Raw genomic sequence first — 21815 nt, forward strand, 5'->3', positions numbered from 1 at the left:
CACTCAGGTACGGTATTGCCTATCAAGGAAAAGATTCATTTCCGTGGACTGTGGCGCAGCTGGCTGAGAGTCAGCTGCATTAACATCATTACTGACTGAAAGGTCATGAGTTCGAAGCCAGCCTGGGTCAGAGTGAGCTTCTGACCAATTTGTGTAGCTTGCTGTCGACCTTTGCAGCCCGAAAGACAGTTGCATCTGTCAAGTAGGAAATTTAGGTACCATTTATGTGGGGAGGCTAATTTAACTAATTTACAATGACATAAAAATCTCCAGCAAGCATGCAAAGAATGAGGAAGTACTTCATCACTGTCACAAGTGGACGGTGAAGTGACAGCTCCCCTGGTGGCCAGAAGCTGGAATGTTAAATAGCTTCTGAGTGTCTGTATATATATGTTGTGTGTCTATAGCATTGAATGTTTGCCATGTATATGTACATTGTAATTCACCCTGAGTCCCCTGTGGGGTGAGAAGGGCGGAATATAAATACTGTAAATAAAAAAAATAAAAAATAAGAAGGCTCTGTCCAAACCCCATAAACTGGATGCCTTATTCATTTAGTTAGCTCTGATTAGATTTACACTCTTCTTCCCTTTCAGGTACAGTTTTGCCTACTAAGGAAAAGATTTGTTTCCATTTGGATATTCATCTTTTGTTAAGAATTCCCTTTCAGAGCATTTTCAGTGAGGATTAACCCTGTTTGACCTTCGTCTGCATTTAAATTGTACTATTTTCCCTTTATTTTTGGGACTGGGCACTGTCTTGCGTAGCATCAAGAGGGCGGGCTTGGGCTAAACTGCTAAGCTGCAGAAAATCCTGCCGATTGAAAGGTAAGCAGTTTAAGCCCGGGTGGGGGTGAGTGCCTGCCATCAGTCCCAGCTCCCTGCCACCTATCAGGTCGAAAACAGAAATGTGAGTAGATGTTTTAAAGTGGGGAGGTATTAAAAGGTGCCCATGAGGAAATGGAAAAGATGGGAAAGTCTTTACCTCTGTTTATGTATTGTCTCTCCTTATTAATTGCATAACAGCATTTAATTTTTTGCCTTATATGTGTTCTGTAATCCGCCCTGAGTCTACTCGGGGAGATAGAGTGGAATATAAATAAATAAAGGCTGGAGGTTTAGCACAGCTGGTAAATCAGCAGCAACTATAAGATTTATCAACTGAAAGGTTGCAACTTCAAAACCCCGGGTTGGCATGAGCGGCCAACCGTCAGCCCTGCTCACTGTTTACCTAAGCAGTTCAAAAACAGCTTTAGCTGTAATTAGAGAAATTAGGTACTGCTAAAAGCTGGGGAGGTGTTTTACAACGCCATAAAGAAAAGGAATTATTATTATTATTATTATTATTTGCACTTATTAACCGCCACTCTCAGCCCGAAGGCGACTCGTGGCGGTGTACAGAACATAGAACATATAGACAACAATTACAATAAATTCAGGGCCATAACACACATCTTACTAACACACAGCTAATTAAACTAAAAATCCGCTTCGTCTTGTTTGGGTCATAATCAATCTCGTAGTCATAGTCCATTCCGGTGGTCATTCCAAAAAACATAGCACTTAATTAAAGGCCTTTTCGAAGAGCCAGGTTTTCAGGCCCTTGCGGAAGGCCAAGAGGGAAGGCGCCTGTCTAATTTCAGCAGGGAGGGAGTTCCAGAGCCGGGGGGCCACCACCGAGAAGGCCCGCTCTCTAGTCCCCGCCAAGCGTGCCTGTGAGGCAGGCGGGACCGAGAGCAGGGCCTCCCCGGATGATCTCAAGGTCCTCGTGGGCTCGTAGGCCGAGATGCGGTACTCAAGGTATTTTGGGCCGGAACCGTTTAGGGCTTTGTAGGTTAGCACCAGCACCTTGAATTGGGCCCGGTAGCTGATCGGCAGCCAGTGGAGCTGGGACAGCAAGGGTGTTGTGCGCTCCCTGCGTCCCGCTCCGGTCCTGCTCCCTGCGTCCCGCTCCCATCGAAACAACACCTCCTTCTATGCTGTCTGTCTGTGTACTGTCTATACAAACGGCATTGCATGTTTGCTGTGTATGTGTACTTGTGATCCACCCTGAGTCCCCATTGGGGTGAGAAGGGCGGAATATAAATAAAGTATTATTATTATTATTATTATTATTATTATTATTATTATTGTATATTAATTGGACCTCGCCAATTCAATCAACCCAAACATGCACACAGACTTGCCTTTCTGCATCTTGCTGACAGGCTACCTGCGGTCTTTCTTAGCATCCTATGTATAAACACGCCATCCATAACAAGTACCTACCCGTGCCGAACTAACAGTAGTGGAAGTGAAGTGGCTCCCGGTGGAAGAGACCGTATCGCCATAAGACATCATGGAGAAGGAGTCCGTCCCTGTCCCCGTTCCGGAGGGCTGGCGGGCCTTCATGAATTCAATCTCTCTCTTCAGAACCAGGTTGTCGAATCGGTCGAGATCCTGAGGCGAGATCACACCTCTCACTTCAGACAAAAGCGAGAACTGCATAGCAAGGGAAGAAAGGCGGAGAGTTGAAAGAGGGACCTGCCGCATATCCTCTCCCCCTACCAGGTGGAACCTCTTCTCCTGAAGTTTGCTCTTTGCATCCCACGTGGAGTCCTCTTTCCTCTCACCTTGGCATGAGTGTTCAGTAGTTCAAAGAGAGCCATGACGAGGGCATCCACGGGGATGTTGTTCTCTTTGTATTCATCCAAGTAATAGCCCATGGTGGCTCTTTCGGGCTCATTCAGGAGATGCCGCGCTTGTTCCTCCAGCATTACTCGGCTTTGGTTCACCAGGCTGCTGAGGGTTACTTGGGATCCTGCCAAACCTCTGTAGAAAGATGGCTGGAAGGAGGAGGAAGAGGAGAATAGCAATGTGAGAAATCTTGAGCAAGGAGACATAGTTTCTATAATTTTTATTATTCATTGATTTTATGGTTTTTAAATGTATTGTGATGTTTTTGCTTTTTATTACTGTACTAGCTTGGGGACCCGGCGCTGCCCAGGTTATTAGAGAAAGTGGGTAATGGGGGTTCTGTATACCAAGTTTGGTCTTTATCGGTCATTGGATGAGGGTGGCAGTGGTTTCAGTAAGTGAGTGAAGGTACTGCAAGTCCCATCATCCATGGTCAACCCTCCTCCAAACTGCAGCAGGATGTAGAGTGGGTCATGGGGGCTCTGTGTGCCAAGTTTGGTCTTGATTGGTCATTGGATGAGGGTCGCAGTGGTTTCAGTAAGCGAGTAAAGGTACTGCAAGTCCCATCATCCATGGTCAACCCTCCTTCAAACTGCAGCAGGGTGTAGAGTGGGTCATGGGGGCTCTGTGTGCCAATTTGGTTTTGATTGGTCATTGGATGAGGGTGGCAGTGGTTTCAGTAAGTGAGTGAAGGTGCTGCAAGTCCCATCATCCATGATCCACCCTCCTTCAAACTGAAACAGGATGTAGATAGGGTCATGGGGGCCCTGTGTGCCAAGTTTGGTCTTTATCGGTCATTGGATGAGGGTCACAGTGGTTTCAGTAAATGAGTAAAGGTACTGCAAGTCCCATCATCCATGGTCAACCCTCCTCCAAACTGCAGCAGGATGTAGAGTGGGTCATGGGGGCTCTGTGTGCCAATTTGGTCTTGATTGGTCATTGGATGAGGGTCACAGTGGTTTCAGTAAGTGAGTAAAGATACTGCAAGTCCCATCATCCATGGTCCATCCCCCTTAGAACTGCATCAGGATGTAGAGTGGGCCATGAGGACTTTGTGTGCTAAGTTTGGGCCCGGCCTGTGATTTGTAGGGGCTACAATGTTCTGTGGGAAGTGAATCAGGTGAAGGGACTGCAAATCCTGTCTTTAGTGGCCCATCCTGCCCTGAACTGCACCAGGTTTTAAAGTGGGCCATTGGGCCTCTGTGTGCCAAGTTTGGTCCTGATCCATCACTGGTGTGGGTCACAGTGCTCTAAGGTAGTGAGTTCAAGTACTGCAAGTCCCATCATCCATGGTCCATCCTCGCTCAAACTCAATAAATAAAAATAAAATATATATGAAGGCCACACCTGTCAGCCAAGAGGGTGGCATGTTACCATGCCAAAGTGATGCCACATCAGGTCCAAATACTATTCTGTTTAGTTTTAGTCATAAGCGAATTTGAGTTGTCCTTCCATCTGGGGCGGCAGCCATCCAAGAGTCTTTGGGGTGGCATGGGGACTCCGAACATCTGCAGCTCATGCGCCACTGTCTCAGCTGATCTCATTTCACAAAGGATTATAATCTCACCTGCTTCATAGGAAATCTGCTACAAAACAGGAGCTTTTTTGTTCAGTTCCAGGGCTCGAGAAGCAAATGGCAAGAACAGAAGAATGGCCTGCCTCAGAGGAGCATGCTTGCTCCATCCATGTTGACATTTACACAAATGATCAGCCACTGCCAGAAGGGACAGAGAGCTTAATCGATGCTGACAAAGGCTTTTGGTATTCTGGCAGGAAATGAAACCCAATCACACAATTATTCCCTTTTCCTGACTTGCGGCTTCTCCACATAGATACAAAGGCCCAAATGCTGTGTAAATCACAATACAAGTAAACACAGCAATCAATTATTGAATGGAGAGTCAACATGTAGGAGAGCCAACAGTACAATTGATTCAATGGGTCTATCTTAGTTAGGGCCTGTCTCAGGGGAGCATGCTTGCTCCATCTATGTTTAACATTTATACAAATGATCCACCACTCCCAGAAGGGACAGAGAGTTTCATCTATGCTGACGATCATGCCATCACCACTTAAGCAGGGAGCTTTGAAATGGCTGAAAAGAAGCTCTCCAAAGCTTTGGGTGCTCTTATTGCCTATTACAGGGAAAACCAGCTGATTCCAAATCCATCTCAAACACAGACATGTGCTTTTCATATGAAGAACAGACATCTTGAACTGAGAATGACCTGGTAAGGAATCCCACTGGAGCAGTACGAAACACCAAAAAAACCTGGGAGTTACTCTGGACCATGCTCTGACTTACAAGAAGCACTGCTTGAATAGGTGCTCTTACTGCCTATTACAGGGAAAACCAGCTGATTCCTAATCCATCTAAAATGTAGACGTGTGCTTTTCACCTTAAGAACAGATGAGCATCTCGATATCTGAAGATGACCTGTTTGGGTATCAGCCAGCACGTCAATTACTTAAATCAGGAAGCAGTTTTCTAAGATCTACAGAGACACTCGCTGGAACACCTCAGCAAGCGAGAGTCCAAAAGTGACAGGTACTCTACACCCTTCACCACTGGAGAAATTACACTACTTAGCTGGTATTGCACCACCTGACATCCGCCGGGAATTAGCAGCCAATAGTGAAAGGACCAAGGCAGAGATATCTCCAGCTCATCCCTTGTTTGGGTATCAGCCAGCACGTCAACGATTTAAATCTAGAAATAGTTTTCTAAGATCTACAGAGACACTCGCTGGAAAACCTCAGCAAGCGAGAGTCCAAAAGTGGCAGGTTCAAACCCAGAACCTCAACCATTGGCTGATACCAAATGTTTGGGTATCAGCCAGCATGTTTGGGTATCAGCCAGCATGTCAACGACTTAAATCTAGAAATAGTTTTCTAAGATCTACAGAGACACTCGCTGGAACACCTCAGCAAGCGAAAGTCCTAAAGTGACAGGTTCAAACCCAGAAACTTAATTTATTTGTCGTGTCAGGGCAACCAGTCAATTGTATTGCATTTCTAACAGAACAAAACAAACAGACAAAACACAAAATTTGCAAGCTTGGTAGTTGATCAAACGTCCTTTGGCCAGTATCTGGCCACTTGGAGTGCCTCTGGTGTTGCCGCAAGAAGGTCCTCCATTGTGCATGTGGCAGGGCTCAGGTTGCATTGCAGCAGGTGGTCAGTGGTTTGCTCTTCTCCACACTCGCATGTCGTGGATTCCACTTTGTGGCCCCATTTCTTGAGGTTGGCTCTGCATCTCGTGGTGCCAGAGCGCAGTCTGTTCAGCACCTTCCAAGTCGCCCAGTCCTCTGTGTGCCCAGGAGAGTCTCTTATTTCATATCAGCCAATGGTTGAGGTTCTGGGTTTGAGCCTGACACTTTTGGACTCTCGCTTGCTGAGGTGTTCCAGCGAGTGTCTCTGTAGATCTTAGAAAACTATTTCTAGATTTAAGTCGTTGACGTGCTGGCTGATACCCAAACAGGGGATAAGCTGGAGATGTCTCTGCCTAGGTCCTTTCACTATTGGCTGCTTCTTCCCGGTGGATGTCAGGTGGTGCAATACCGGCTTAGCAGTGTAATTTCTCCAGTGGTGTAGGGTTCAGACACCCTGTGATAATGCGGCATGTCTCATTAAGAGCCACATCTACTGTTTTAGTGTGGTGAGATGTGTTCCACACTGGGCATGCATACTCAGCAGCAGAGTAGCATAGCACAAGGGCAGATGTCTTCACTGTGCCTGGTTGTGATCCCCAGGTTGTGCCAGTCAGAAACTTAATGAATGGCTGATACTGGATGAGAGATTCCTTCCTGGGCACAAAGAAGACTGGGCGACCTGGAAGGCACTGAACAGACTGTGCTCTGGCACCACGAGGTGCAGAGCCAATCTTAAGAAATGGGGATAGAAACTGGAATCCACGACATGCAAGTGAGAAGAGTAAACCACAGACCACCTACTACAATGCAACCTGAACTCTGACACATGCACAATGGAGGACCTTTTCACAGCAACACCAGAGGCACTCCAAGTGGCCAGCTTCTGGTCAAAGGAAATTTAGCATAATGCCATTTTTTTTATCTTTGTTTGTGGTTTCTTATGCATTATAACTCTATTCTCAATTAGCTTCTGACACGATAAATAAATAAACCTCCCTGTTCCAAACGTGACTGCTTTTGTTTGTTTGTTTGGATGCTTCTCCTCCTGCCTTCAATGCACTGAGGAATGCACGCCATGTATATGGAGATGATTTGCTCTGGGGGGAGGGAATAACAGATGCAGCGCCAGGAAACGGTAAAGAGTGGAAAAACACAACTCGGCAAAGAAGGACGCCACTCGCAAATCTATTTATCACCCAGAACCACCTGCTCAAGTTAAGAGCTGATTTGCATATAAAAAGGACAAAACTCAGCAATGCATGGAACGGGCGGTGGTGCCCAAATGTCTTGCTATTAGGGAAGCGGGGTGTGAGCCGCGGCTCCACCAGCACCAGATGACAAGGATGTGATGTCTCCAGACAGAGAAGGAATAAGGAAACCAAATGTATCGAGGGCCAGGTCAATGCTTCTGCTCCTGACAACCTCTGGAGATAAGAACGGAAATGTAGGGTTCCATGGACCCTTTTGTGAGTGCAACAGAACTGAACGCAAATCACTAGTCTTCGTACAAGGTGAGAAGAGGTAAGGTGTGTGGAGAAGATGTGCATTTGAGGGTTTTCCTCCTCATGAATGAAAACAACCAAGCATACCTATATCCATCTATTTATCTATATTCATAATATAAAAAACCCAAATTATGTATGTGTGTATGTGGCTGAGGTGCCCACTTCCACAGACAGGCTCCCACTTCCACAAACTGTGGAACTGATGCGGAGCATCCCCCCCCCCCCCAAGTATTTGTAGTTCGCCAAGGGCCGGACGATGGATTCTGCCGCTTCCTGACCCAGCACACATAACTGGGTTCCTGTTTCCTCTCTGTGAATTCTCTGGCTTGTGCACTGGACCCTGGCCCCTGATCAGGGGAATGTAGTTTCCCAAAGGACACTGCTTCACAGATCGCAACCTGGAAGCCCCCCTTTTGAACTCTCTTGCTTGCCCTCTCCTATTGACTTTCTGCTCCACATCCCGGACTGTTTTCAGCCACACTTTTGGACTCAAACCTCGGATGAAATATATGAAGAATGTATATAATATGTATAAGATGAAGTCTATGGAATGTACCCCTGTCCTTTTCCCTACTTTTGTCCCTCTGAACTTTGCCCCACTAAGATGGAATGTGACCTGAGGTTACAGTTGGGGGAAATCCAATTTCCTCAGAAAAAACTCATTCATATTGACATTTTGCATGGGCCGGGGTTGATACTTATCTGGGGGCTCATTTTCAGAGTTCAGACAATGACCCAGAGATAAGTCAACCGAAACCTGGAAAAGAGATTGATTAACTCAATCATGGTATTTGTGCAAGCTCCTTTGTGATTAAGGGTCCCCCTGTCCACAGAGTTTTGAGATCCAAATGCCACCAATAGCCCCTTTTCATGTCTATACACATCTGCAATCAAGAAATCAGGAAATCCTTTGTTTCTCCTGTCTGCCACCCCTTGACAGACACAAAGGCTCGGAAATCAGCTGGCAGGATGCCTCCCGGGCATTCCGCCCCCTCTGAGCTGTCTAGCCATGTCCCGCCTCCTGGCTGCTGATTGGACCATCTTCGGAGGCGCTAGGGAGGCTCCGATTGGCCCCCTGGAGGCAGCAGCGCCCGCTGGTTGGTTGAGAGGCGGGACATGCAGCCAAGCCTCCTCCCAGCTGTTCCAGGGCCAGCCAATCAGGGCAAAGCCAGCTGAAGGAAGGTGGGCGGAAGTTTCAAACTGTTTTTCCTTTGTTCTGTCTGTATAAATATGCCAAAAAATCACTGTAAGGTTATGCTTATGGTGGAATTATCCCTGTAACGCATCCTTTTCAGCTGAATCGCAGAATAAACGCCTCGGTCTCTGATACCTCTTCAGCCTGGTGAGATTGATTTTTAACACTTTTGCGTCTTTTTGGATTGGCATTTGCTGGCTGCTCACCAAGGCCAAGGACCCACTTCGCGGTCCTCAGGGATCTCCCCCGCTGGGAAGACCCCCCAAAAGAGCTCGATATCAGAACCCACAGTGCCAAGGAGCCACCAAAAACCCACCCTTCCATGATATTTCAGGTTATAATGAGCATTATGAACATGTCTCCCAACCCCTGCCAATGTCCTCCTCAAACACCACACTGCCCACGACCCAAATAATGTTTTCATTTGGGGATAAATTCCACCTAGATTTTACGTGTTTCCTCCACCACAGACACCCCAGTGTTTCTTAGTCCCTCCATTGTTGTGGAATTTGCATGATCCCGCTCATTGCCTCTCCCTTAACAATTTTCTACTTTTTTCAAATCTGTCTGCACAACAGGAAGAGCAGAACTAATTAGCAACTAAACATACTTAGAGGAGTTTGGTGGGGAGGGAGTGATGGAAGTTGTAGTTCAACCTGCATCAAGTCAGAGCACTGTGACCTCCACTGACAATGGACCTAGACCACATTTGGCACACAGAACCCCCATAACCTAAGAGAGGTTTGGGGAGAATTCACCTTGATTTATAGGCACTGGGATTTATAGTTCACCTGCAATCAGAGAGCACTCTGGACCCCACCAACAATGGTCCTGGATCTAACTTGGCCTCTTGAAAGTACCAAGACCTGCGTGTTTGGTATGGCTGGTCCATCTCATCATGATCATGACAAAAATAAACCTTGCTCTTGTACTTCTCAATGTGTCTGAATCCACCAAAGAACAACACCCACAAAACTGTTCCTTGGACTTACTCCCATGCGCGAAATGTCCTTACCTTTGCTGTTCCTTCTGCCGTGGGATCTCCAGAGGCCCTAGAGCGAAGATAGCCATCATTAACACCAAGCTGAAGATGGGAAACCAAAGAGCTTGCTTAGCTTTTGGGTCTTCAAAACATTTAATATTGCAATGAACTGCCTATCTGCAGTGTCAATTATTTCAAAATCTGTATTACTGAAAATAAAACAGCACTGAATTGTTACCCATGAAAAAGAGTTGGAAGAAATGTATTGATTCATTAGGTTTTGCAATTGATTCAATGGCTCTAGGCCACTTGGGACTGCCCCATAGAACTCAGACTGAAGACTTCTCTGAATGGGGAACGTGACACAGTCATAATGGTTGTCAGAGAAGGAAAAACATATCCACCATCTTCAGTCCTGCCGGAACAGGGGTTTAATCCATTGCGGCACCGGGGGCTCCGGGGCTAGGGTGAAGCAGTTTATATTGAACACTAAAGCTAGGGCCGAGCTATAACACAGCTGGTTAATTGCCAGCAGCAATAGATTACTGCCGACTGGAAAGTGGCAAGTTTGAAGTCCAAGTCGGATTGAACACCCAACTGTTAAGCCTAGCTTACTGTCCACCTTAGCACCTGAGCTATTAGTAGAGAAATTAGGTACCGCTTAAAATCGGGAGGTATTTTATGACACCATAAAATGCCAGCAATCAAAGAACACGAAGGAAATATGGTCAAAATGACTTGTTGTCATAGTGGATGAAGCCACAGCATCCACCTGTGGCTGGAATCGAGCATAACCTCCAGGTGCCAAAGTTGGAAAATGCCAAAATACCTCTATCTGTCTGTCTGTCTTGTATATCTAAAACGGTACTGAATGTTTGCCGTGTATGTGTGCATCGTGCTCTGCCCTAAGTCCCCTTTGAGGTGAGAAGGGAGGAATATAAATACTGTAAATAAATAAAGCTAGGGTTGTCCATGCCATCATCCTTCACATTTCTATGTATGGTTGTGAAAGTTGGATAGTAGTGCTAACTAAACTGTAGTGCTGGAGAAGAGGTCTATGGATACTGTAGACTCCTTAAAAACAAACAAATGGGTCATAAAGCATATCAAGACTGAACTTATTCCTAGAAGTCAAGAAGACTACTTTGGCTATAGCACGAGAAGGGCAATACTGCTTGGTAAGAAAGAAGGTAGAGGGAAAGTAGAAGGTCACACGTCAGATGGATAGACTCTATCAAGGAAGACCTGAATACAGCTCTTGATGACTTGGAGGTCTTTCCTTCTTGGGGATCACCATAAGCCAAAGTCAACTTGATGGCAGTGAAGGACAACAGATACAAACCCTGCTGGGTTGACCACAGTCTCTCCGATCTGTGAGCTGGCGATCCATTTGGTCTCGTCAACGGTGGTTCGAGCATGAGGCAACCTCCCAACGTCTTTGATGGTCATGATGAGGTGGCGAGAGGACTTAAGGAGCTTCACTGCTTCGTCGTGGGGGATACTGAGGAAGCTTCGGCCATTCACCTCCAAAATCTGGTCTCCAACCTGTGCGGTGAGAAAGGAGGAATGAGTGGAAGAGAGGATGGAAGCTTCAGTGCAGTGTTGCCCAACCTTTGGTCCTCTGACTTTGCCTCCCAGAATTCTTGACCATTGGACAACCTGAGGGTTGGAGTCCCAAACTCCACCTCTTCCTTAATGTCCTATGAGACCCATACGTAACTTCTTACAAAGGAATGATTCAAGTCCTCATGGTGATGAATAGCTGAATTTAACAGAAACGTAACTGAGTCAGACCTTGAGTCCATCTAGTTCACCATCATCAGCACAACAATCATCACCATCAATAACATCTTTTAACCCGGGCAACGCTGTGTATATACGCTAGGACAGAGTTCCATAAAAAAAAGGTTATCACACTGTGAATCGTTAATCACTTTCACCCAAGCGAGCACAATTCCCATCCCCAACAAAAACAAGGCTGCTAGATGGAGTTTTAACAAGGCGCCTGATAGGTATTCCATCACTGTCGTTTTGGTATATAAGAGGAGTCTAAAAGTGGGCTGGGAGGGTTCGTGCGTTTGTTAGATTTGGCCAAACTGTGTTGGCTCGCAGCCTCCTGCTTCAGGGTGACCTTACAAAGTGTGCAATGTCACAAAATGCCTTCTGGTGATTAATAATGCACTCTCTAGCGAGGCAGTGTAGAGCTGCCTTGGTTTCTAATGACCCTTCCAAGCCCCAAGGTAGGGTCAGAGTTCTCCTTTCATGCAGGATACAAAGCTATATGCCTGAAGGGGTGGGAAGATCACCCAAGAGGTCCATCTCCAAATGAAGAATGAATCATAGGATGGTACAGTTGGAGGAGGTCATCCAGTCCAACCTCCCTGCCATGCAGAATGAAAGGAGTCAGATAGGGCAGCTCCTTTCAATGACATGACAGCTTATAGTGAGCACCATGAACATGTCCAGGAGTCCTGCCTCCACAAACACCATTCTGCCCACCACCCAAGTGAAGGTTTCCATATGGGGACTATTTCCTCCTAGATTTATGTGTTTCCTCCAACATACATCCCAGTGTTTCTCACTGTATGAGTAAAGAGAAAAGGGTCCAGGGGACAGTTCTATCTCGTCTCCTGCAAATGCCATCAGCTGGGGACCCCTCCCCCCAGCACCAACTACTGCTCTGGACCAGAGTGAAGAGAGAGAGGTCCAGGGGACAGTTCCACCTTGTCTCTTGCAAATGTCATCAGCTGGGGACCCCTCCTCACAGCACCAACTGCTGTTCTGGGCCAGAGTGAAGAGAGAGGGGGCCAGGGGACAGTTCCATCTCGTCTCCTGCAAATGCCATCAGCTGGGGACGCAAACCAAACTTGGCACACAGTTCTCCCACGAACCAACAAAAAATACTGGAAGGGTTTGGTGGGCAGTGTCCTTTGGTTTTGGAGTTGTTGTTCACCTACATCCAGAGAGCACTGTGCACTCAAACAATGATGGATCTGGACCAAACTCTGCAAGAATACTCAATATGCCCAAATGTGAACACTGGTGGAGTTTGGGGAAAATAGAATCTTGACATTCGGGAGTTGTAGTTGCTGGGATTTATAGTTTAAAAAAAAAGGTAAAAGTAGTCCCCTGACATTAAATCCAGTCATGTCTGACTCTGGGGTGTGGTGCTCATCTCCATTTTTAAGCCGAAGAGCCAGTGTTGTCCGTAGACACCTCCAAGGTCATGTGGCCAGTATGACTGCATGGAGCGCTGTTACCTTCTCGCCGGAGCGATACCTATTGATCTACTCACATTTGAATGTTTTCGAACTGCTAGGCTGGCAGAAGCTAGGGCTGACAGCGGAAACTCACGCCGCTCCCCGGAATTGAACCTGCAACCTTTCGATCAACAAGCTCAGCAGCTCAGTGCTTTAACCCACTGTGCCACCAATCCCTCCAACGATAGAATTGGGCCAAACCCCCCACACAGAACCCCCATGTGGGCCACAGCAATGTGTGGCAGGGGTCAGCTAGTAAATAAATAATATGTCCAATGCTCTTTGTGCAATATGTAAAAATTCTAATACCCTTTCTCTTGCTGGATGTGAAAAAATAGATTTTGTCAAAGCCTGGAGGGAGAGGGTGCCCGAAAAGAGCATGAAAACGGCATCAAATGTGCAGAAGCTATAATGCCAATTTGACCAAGCATAGCAAAGATGGCAAATCACCTTGAGGCAGCAGGTGGAAGAGGGGAGGAAAGCACCAGAGGGATGGGATAGGACCCTGTTGAAATATCTGTGTCTTTATGCGACGAGAACAGATGGAGGGATAATGGAGAGCGTAAAAGCCTATCAAAGGTGTAAGGGAGCTTGTTCACAGCATGGCTGACTTCATCGTTGTCAATTCATGTCTTCCCCTTGAGTCTAATAGACTGTCGCCAGCCTGAAATGCAGCTGACATCTTACAAAAAGAGTGGACAGAAGGAGGGACAGAAGCAATTTTCTTTCAGGTGGTGTGAAGCAGTCTAGAGGTCAGAGAGACACGGATCAAAACAGCTGCACAAAATAGTCTCTGGGTCAGAAGATGAGCTCTCCCTCGACTCCTCTTTGTCCTTCCCATTTCTCTCTCTCTTTACAACATATTTTGTAGACTAAGAGAAACAGAAGAGAGGGATGGGCAGTGAGAGGTGAGAAAGAGGCATGGAATCCACGTTCGTGTTCTTAAGATTCAGAAAAGAGACTTATAGAGACATAGAACCCTAGAGTTGGAAGAGACTCCAGGCCAACACGGTTCTGAGGCAGGAAGACATGATCCAAGCCCTCTCAACAGATTACCATCCAGACTTGTCATTGCAGGAGGGATATCCTTCCACGTAATCTTCAAGGGCTGCCCCATATAGAGCTCCTTACAGTAGTCTAACCATCATCAGACTCACCTTAAGTCCAGTACTTTCTGCTTCGGAGCCCTTGTCCACACCAGTGATGTAAATCCCAAGAGCGTATTCTGCTCCTCCTCTGATCATGAGTCCCAGCGATCGCCCTTCATCCAACACCAGGTTGACCTAGATCAAGAAAGAAAGGATAATGTTTGAATCTCTGTGGATCTCTGCATCCACACTAGAGAATTAACACAGCTTAACACCACTTTGGCTGCTATGGCTGCTAATAATTATGTGAATAGATTAATAGGTACCACCTCGGCAGGAAGGTAAACGGTGCCCCATGTAGTCATGCCAGCCACATGACCTAGGAGGTGTCTATGGACAACACAGACTCTTTGGCTTGGAAATGGAGATGAGCACCACCTCCAGAACTGGAGATGAAAGGGGAAGCCTTTGCCTTTGCCTGCGTATTTGTGTTTCATTGTTTCAAGGCATTGAATCTTTGCCTGTGTTTGTATATAGCAGTGGTTCTCAACCTTGCTAATGCCGTGACCACTTAATGCAGTTCCATATGTTGTGGTGACCCCCAACCATAATATTGTTTTCGTTGCTACTTGAAACCTGTCATTTTACTACTGTTATAAATCGTAATGTAAATATCCGATATGCAGGATGTATTTTCATTCACTGGACTATATTGAGCACAAATACGCAATGTGCCCAAATGTGAAAGCTAGTGGGGCTGGGGGAGGATTGATTTTGTAATTTGGGAGTTGTCGTTGCTGGGATTTATAGTTCACCTATAATCAAAGAGCATTCTAAACTCCACCAGCAATGGATTTAAACCAAACTTGGCACAAAGAACTCCCATGACTATTAGAAAACACTAGAGGTTTGGCGGGCATTGACCTTGAGTTTGGGAGTTGTAGTTCACCTATATCCAGAGGAGTGCTGTGGATTCATGCAATGATGGATCTGGACCAAACTTGGCATAAATACTCAATATGCCCAAATGTGAACACTGGTGGAGTCTGGGGAAAATAGACCTTGACATTTGGGAGTTGTAGTTGTTGAGATTTATAGTTCACCTACAATCAAAGAGCATTCTGAACTCGACCAACAATAGAATTGGGTCAAACTTCCCACACAGAATCCCAATGACCAACAGAAAATACTGTGTTTTCTGGTGGTCTTTGGCGACCCCTTTGACACCCCCTCATGACCCAGTCAGGAGTCCCGACCCCCAGGTTGAGAAACACTGGTATATAGGCTGGAATCTGCCCTGAGTCCCCTCGAGGAGATAGGGCAGACTACTAATAAAGTGTTGTAGGTTGCCCTGAGTCCCCTTTTGTGGGGAGAAGGGCGGGGTAGAAATATATGAAAGAAATAATAATAATTAAAAATAATATTAAATTATTATTATTATTATTATTATTATTATTATTATAGTGGAACAACAACAAAAACACTATATTAAATTCCCGCCAAGACGGTACCTATTAATCTATTTACATTTGCATGTTTTTTAAATTCTAGGTTGGCAGAAGCAGGGGCTAACAGAAGGAGCTCACCCTGCCCTGTGGATTTGAACTGCCAAACTTAATGTCAGCTAGTTCAGCAGCTTAACCCGTTGTGCCACTGTGGCTCTTTTACTACTACTACACTGGCCAATGCATATTTTGGCATCTCAAATGTTAGACTTGTTTCTGGATATATTGGACCTACTGCTTCCAAAAAATGACACTAGTTTCCCCCATCAGTTCTAGTTTTTGAGATAGTGAACATATGGCATATGTTACTCTTCATCTGTTCACCCATGATAACGATATCTAAGAAACTAGAGCTGTTGCAGTCTATTCTCTGCAATTTTCTGAATCAGCGCCCCAAATAACTCCAGGAACAGGTCTAAAAACCACGTGTTGCTCTCTAGCCTTGAGGCACCTTTCCACGCAGCACCATGTTGGAGTCCAGTAGTAGTATCTACAAACGTTTATCAAGAAAAACATGTACAAAAGGGAAAAAGGGCATTTCTCAAAAATGCAGCAGAGTAGGAAATACAAAATAGCTGCAATCCAAAAATGTCCAAATACATGAAGTCAACGAAGCCAAAATCTCAAGCATAAATCCATAAGTATGAAAGCAGGAATTTTTCTCCAAGGCAAACCCTTTAAGGATCATAGCCAGAAACAGGAAACGTAAATAATGAACTTGAGAGCCAAGACAGGATAGCCATCCTTATGGCAACGTTGTCTACTCTGAGGGGCACCAAGTAAACACCACTTAATTTAAGTCCAAGTCTGACCAAGAAGCCATGAAGTCATGCCGAACGCACCTGGGCTTCAAAGACTTTGCATGAATTCTCTCAGAACATCTAATAAGTCTATCTTTCACTTCAATTTCAACAGAAAGGAGGAAACCATGAAAATGAACAAAATCTGGCTACCAGTATTTAAAAACTCTAAAATTACAACAGCACAACAACAGAGAGGAAACAAACAAGGACATCTAATCACCTCTCAACAAAAGATTGCCCCAGGCACTGCTAGGCCATCAAATGCTAATCAAGGTGGTCAGTTGAGACATTCACACCTAGCTCCAGCAGACAAGAGTCCTTTGTCCCATCCTGGTCATTCCACAGATATATAAACCCTTTTTCCTAGTTCCATCAGGCCTCACCACCTCTGAGGATGCTTGCCATAGATGCAGGCGAAACGTCAGGAGAGAATGCCTCTAGAGCATGGCCATATAGCCCGAAAAAACCTACAACAACCCAATAATAATAATAATAATAATAATAATAATAATAATAATAATAATACATTTTGTGCAAAACTGTTTAATAATGCATTCTTCCTCCATTTCTTCCTATTGGAGAATCCCTTTGCAACATTTTGAAAATGCAACTTTTAAGGACAAACTGAGTTTTGGTTTATATGTACACTCGAAAAAAAAATGAAATGAGGTCTGAATGGTGACAAAAACCATGTCCTCCTTCCTCCTTATTTATCTTGACAAAGTAATTAAAGTATCGGTAACAAATGCCTCTACCTCCAGAATAAACAGACACGGAAGACTTTCCAACTGTCAGAAATGAAGGTATTCCAATCCCCAGTCGAGAGAGATAGGAAAACATTGCAATTGCATTTTGCTGGCGTGCTGATATCCCTGAAACCCCCCGAGAGAAAACCCAAGACAGATCAGATTTCGATTAAAATTCAGCAGGCCCAGGAAGGGGAAAAACATTCCCCCTCCTCTGTTAAGATATTACAGCATATTGACAAAACACAGTTGAAGGCTGTGAGACAAGCAGTCGAAAGGAATCAGGAAACCAAAAAAGGAGTCCGCTTATTTCTTTCTCGGCTGGGGAGCAATTATCTGGGTAAAATGGATGGGGAAATTATGAAGGCTTTCCGTGAGACTCGGCTCACGGAGACAGACACCTTTAATTGCCAAACTGGAGGAAGAAGTGCATTAATCCCATATTAATTGCAAGAGTTTAGCAGCCACGACATAGATGCAGCGGAGCTACAGAAGGAAAGAAGTATAATAAGAGGGGGAAGGATTGACTGCAAAAAAAGATGCTCTCTTTTACCAAAAAGTTCCACTTCTTTGCTATTTCTGATCTGATGAAAGCGTACTTTCCAACAGAAAGTCTGTATACTACAAGCCCCATATTTTGCATAAATAATAATAATAATAATAATAATTATTATTATTATTATTATCGTTGCCCAGGTTATTTGAAAAAGTCATTTTTTAATTGTCCAAAATGCATAAGGTTGTGGGTGAAGGACAACTCACGTCATGCCAGGTTAACGTCGAGAATCTCCATCAGTACTTTGCTTGTTCTGTTAGGTAAGTTTGCTCTAGATGCATCATCAGTGGAATTCAGTGTGGTCTCTAGCTGTAGGGTAAACTACAACTCCCACTATGGTGAGTCACTACCCACAAAACCCCTCGAGTAGGTTGATTTACTCATGGGGGTTCTGTGTGCCAAGTTTGGTTCAGGTCCATCTTTGGTGGAGGTCAATTTTTCTAGTCGTGGGTGAACTACAACTCCCAGAAAGGAAGGTCAGTCCCCCGCCCCAAACCCCTCCAGTAATCAAAGTTCAGCATGTCACATATGTGTGGCAACTTCAGTTGAGATCCATCAGTGTATTGTTGAAGGCTTTCATGGCTGGAATCACTGGGTTGTTGTAGGTTTTTTCGGGCTATATGGCCATGGTTTAGAGGCATTCTCTCCTGAAGTTTCACCTGCATCTATGGCAAGCATCCTCAGAGGTAGTGAGGATCACTACCTCTGAGGATGCTTGCCATAGATGCAGGCGAAACGTCAGGAGAGAATGCCTGTAGACCATGGCCATATAGCCCGAAAAAACCAACAACAACCCAGAGATCCATCAGTGTTTGGGTTGACAGTGCTCTCTGAATGTAGGTGAACTACAATTCCCCCAAATCAAGGTGATTTTCCCCAAAGACCTCCAGTATTTTTTGCTGGTCATGGGAGCTCTGTGTGCCAAGTTTGGTCCAATTCCCTCTTTGGTGGAGTTCAAAGCGCTCTTAGATTGCAGGTGAACTATACATCCCAGAACCTACAACTCCAAAATGCCCAGGCCAATTCCCCTCAAAACCCTCTAGTATTCAAATTTGGGCATATTGGGTATGAATGCCAAGTTTGCTCCAGATCCATCATTGTTTGGGTTCATAGTGCACTCTGAATGTAGGTGAACTACAACTCCCCCAAATAAAGGTGATTTTCCCTCAAAGACCTCCAGTATTTTTTGCTGGTCATGGGAGCTCTGTGTGCCAAGTTTGGTCCAGTTCCCTCTTTGGTGGAGTTCAAAGCGCTCTTAGATTGCAGGTGAACTATACATCCCAGAACCTACAAGTCCAAAATGTCCAGGCCAATTCCCCTCAAAACCCTCTAGTATTCAAATTTGGACATATTGGGTATGCATGCCAAGTTTGCTCCAGATCCATCATTGTTTGGGTTCATAGTGCACTCTGGATGTAGGTGAACTACAACTCCTCTAAATCCCTCCAAAGACCTCCAGTATGTTTTGTTGGTCATGGGGGGCAGGGTCTGTGTGCCAAGTTAGTTCCAGGTCCATCATTGATAGAGTTCAGAGTGCAGTTTATAGATTGAAGATGAACTATAGATCCCGGTACCTACAACTCCTAGAAATCATGGTGAATTCTCCCCAAATCTCTCTAGTATGTTCAGGTGCTGATCAGTTCCTCTGTCTGCTGTGGAATAGGAAAGTATTAAGGGAGAGGCAGTAGGTGGGGTCATGCAAATTCCTCACCAATGGAGAGAGTTAGAAACACTGGGATGTCTGTGGTGGAGGAAACACATACAATCTAGGATGAAATTGTCCCCGTAGGAAAGCCTTCACTTGGGTGATGTGCAATCTGGTGGCTCTTGGTAGAACTCTTGGACATGTTCATTGGTTTTCTTGGGCATTTGTTTAGAGGAGAATTGCCTTTGCCTTCGTTTGTGGCTCAGGCACCACAACATGACCAAGTGGCCTCAAACCACATTGGCTCTCAGACATCTCTATTATGCCTTTGCTGTTTCATCTTTCCAACAATTCTCTATCACTTGACAGAGAGGCCACCTTGTGCCACTCATGCCCATCCAACCTGTATGTGTGTGAACAATGTCAGGGGGGAAACTTTACTTTTACCCTAGAATATAGATATATTTAAATAGATTGATGGATGGATGTATGTTTGCAGTTCTCTTCCTGATCATCAACAAAGTCCCAGTCACACAGGGAAGCAACAGAAGAACCTAAGGCGCATGCTGCATGAAGCATAGGCTGCAAAGAATCCCAAATGATGGGGAAATGGAGCCGACAGCAGCGGATCAATGCCTCCTTCGTTTGTGATAGCTCAAAGAGCGATGCATGCCTCCCTTTTTAATAACCAGCACTTCCATTAAGCACCTGCTTCGTGAGACTCTAAGCACTCTCGACTTGGAGGACCCGTGAAACTAGGCAACGGCTATTGTTTTAGGCAGGAAGAATCGAGCACCGCCGGGAACACGCTTGTCAACGATTCTGACCTTGGATTGCAGCACTGATAGAGCTGCCTCTGGGAACCTGTGCCTTCACGAAATCCAACTGTCCCATTTACTGGGGGGGAAAAAACAGGGAAGGCAGGTTTTCTTGCATATTTGATAAGCATGCTCTGTGTTTCTTTTCCCAGCAAGTCATCATGCGGCTGGGCACAGGATCACATGGGGAAATTTGCTTTTTATTACACTGATATAATTCAAAACAGTTCTCCTGACATTCTACTGGACTAAACTCTCAGACATTCATGACAACTTAATTAAAAGTCAACTATTTATTTATTTAAATTAAAAGTCAACTATTTATTTATTTATCATGTAAGAAGTGAGTTGAGGGTACAATTATAGTGTATTTTAAACACAAACAAAGTTAAAAACTTGGCATTATTGACGTCGAGCATGCCCCCCTCCCAACAAGGGATGGTGACTTATAGTTCTGCAAAGGACAAAGGTACCAGACTGCACAATAGGGGTTAAGTCTTGGTCAATTTGCCAAGGCCTTAATAACAATGAGGACCCCATGAAACTTTGGGAATAGCTAGACCTTGGGGTCTCTGCCTCTCTCTCTCTCTCGAGAGAGAGAGCTATAGTTTTCCAAGGACCATGGAACCGGCTTCCATCCCAGCGCTGCAGGGCTTTGCGTCTTGGCCCAGTGGAACTCCATAGACTCCCTTTGGTGGCTTTTTGAATTCTGCTACTTCACTCTCTTCAAGGACTCGCTCTCTACCCATGAACTTTCTTCAAGACAACTTATGAATTCATGCTGTGTCCTGATATTGTCTGCTTTTTATAATTGGTATTATTAATCTCTCTCTGGGGTCCTGGATGGGAAGATAGCTGCATATGATTTCCCTGTGTATAATTTCTATATGATTTTTATGTTTTCTTGTATTCCTGACCCTTTGCCGCTTCTCCCTCCAAAGAAATATGTAAGGGAACCCCCTGGCCTTCAGAAACAAAAGCCATTAGCAATTACTGAAACCTCCCGCCAAAGACACACTTGCATGGATAAAAGAAGGAGATTCTTACCTCTAGCATCGGAAGATGGCCCACTAGAGTAAAGAATGGTTTGACAAAAGTTTCTGTAAAATAAGGGGAAATCTTCCCCTCTGCTTTTGTTTACTTAGCATTAACCTCAGGCTGCCATCATTGTTCTCCTGTCTCACAGCCAGGAAGGATCAGGACACATGTTGATTCACAACACTCAAAGCAGCCCTGCTTGAGCTCTTTGTCTCAGGCTACATGGCATTTCCTTTGTTTACTCCTTTCCCAGATTCCTTTGTGTTCCCTCATCCCGCCTCCATCTCTCCTGATTGGCTATTGCCACCAGGTGGCAGAGGTCTCCCCATTGGGTCCTACAGATCACTGGAGCTTCCTGATTGGTCCAGAGGCACCGGGGGCGGGAGGGCTGCCTCCCAACTGTTTGCCCATTGCCCAATCATAGCAGGGAACAACAGGGAAGCCTGGGTGGGGAGTTTGAACTCTGCAACTTTGAATTTGCTATAAATATGACTGTATTGATGTACTCCCCTCATGCTTAGCTTTGGCGAATTATTGCAGCTTTTCATCCGTTTCAGCTGAATCGCATTAAACCTCGATGGCTTTTATTCAACTGGTGAGACTTTTCATTGGGAAATCAGGGAAAAATATGGGATGCTTCTCTGTCTCGCCAGGGAAAAAGAACTCTTTGATGAGTCTAATTGGTCTCTGCCTCCTGGCAAAGACCCCTAAATTTTAGCTCTACAACATTATACTAAATGTCCTTTGACCATAAGCTGGCCAATTGGAGTGCCTCTGCTGTTGCTGTATGAAGGTTCTACATTGTGTATGTGGCAGGGCTCAGGCTGCATTGTAGTAGGTGGTCTGT

General features: G+C 45.3%; 1 protein-coding gene across 2 annotated transcripts in view; it reads right to left on the reverse strand.

Moving 5' to 3' along the window:
• Positions 1 to 21815, reverse strand: part of WHRN (whirlin) — an 86818-nt gene that overhangs the window by 22792 nt on the left and 42211 nt on the right. For both annotated transcript variants that reach the window (XM_060757331.2, XM_060757332.2), the window contains exons 3-7: positions 13927 to 14052; positions 10852 to 11054; positions 9543 to 9579; positions 2612 to 2824; positions 2268 to 2480 (exon numbers count right to left, since the gene is read on the reverse strand). In XM_060757331.2, coding sequence (XP_060613314.2) covers positions 2268 to 2480; positions 2612 to 2824; positions 9543 to 9579; positions 10852 to 11054; positions 13927 to 14052 — 792 coding nt within the window. The remainder of the gene's footprint in view (positions 1 to 2267; positions 2481 to 2611; positions 2825 to 9542; positions 9580 to 10851; positions 11055 to 13926; positions 14053 to 21815) is intronic.

The sequence above is a fragment of the Anolis sagrei genome, chromosome 11, assembly GCF_037176765.1.
Source record: "Anolis sagrei isolate rAnoSag1 chromosome 11, rAnoSag1.mat, whole genome shotgun sequence".
Classification (NCBI taxonomy): Eukaryota; Metazoa; Chordata; class Lepidosauria; order Squamata; family Dactyloidae; genus Anolis; species Anolis sagrei.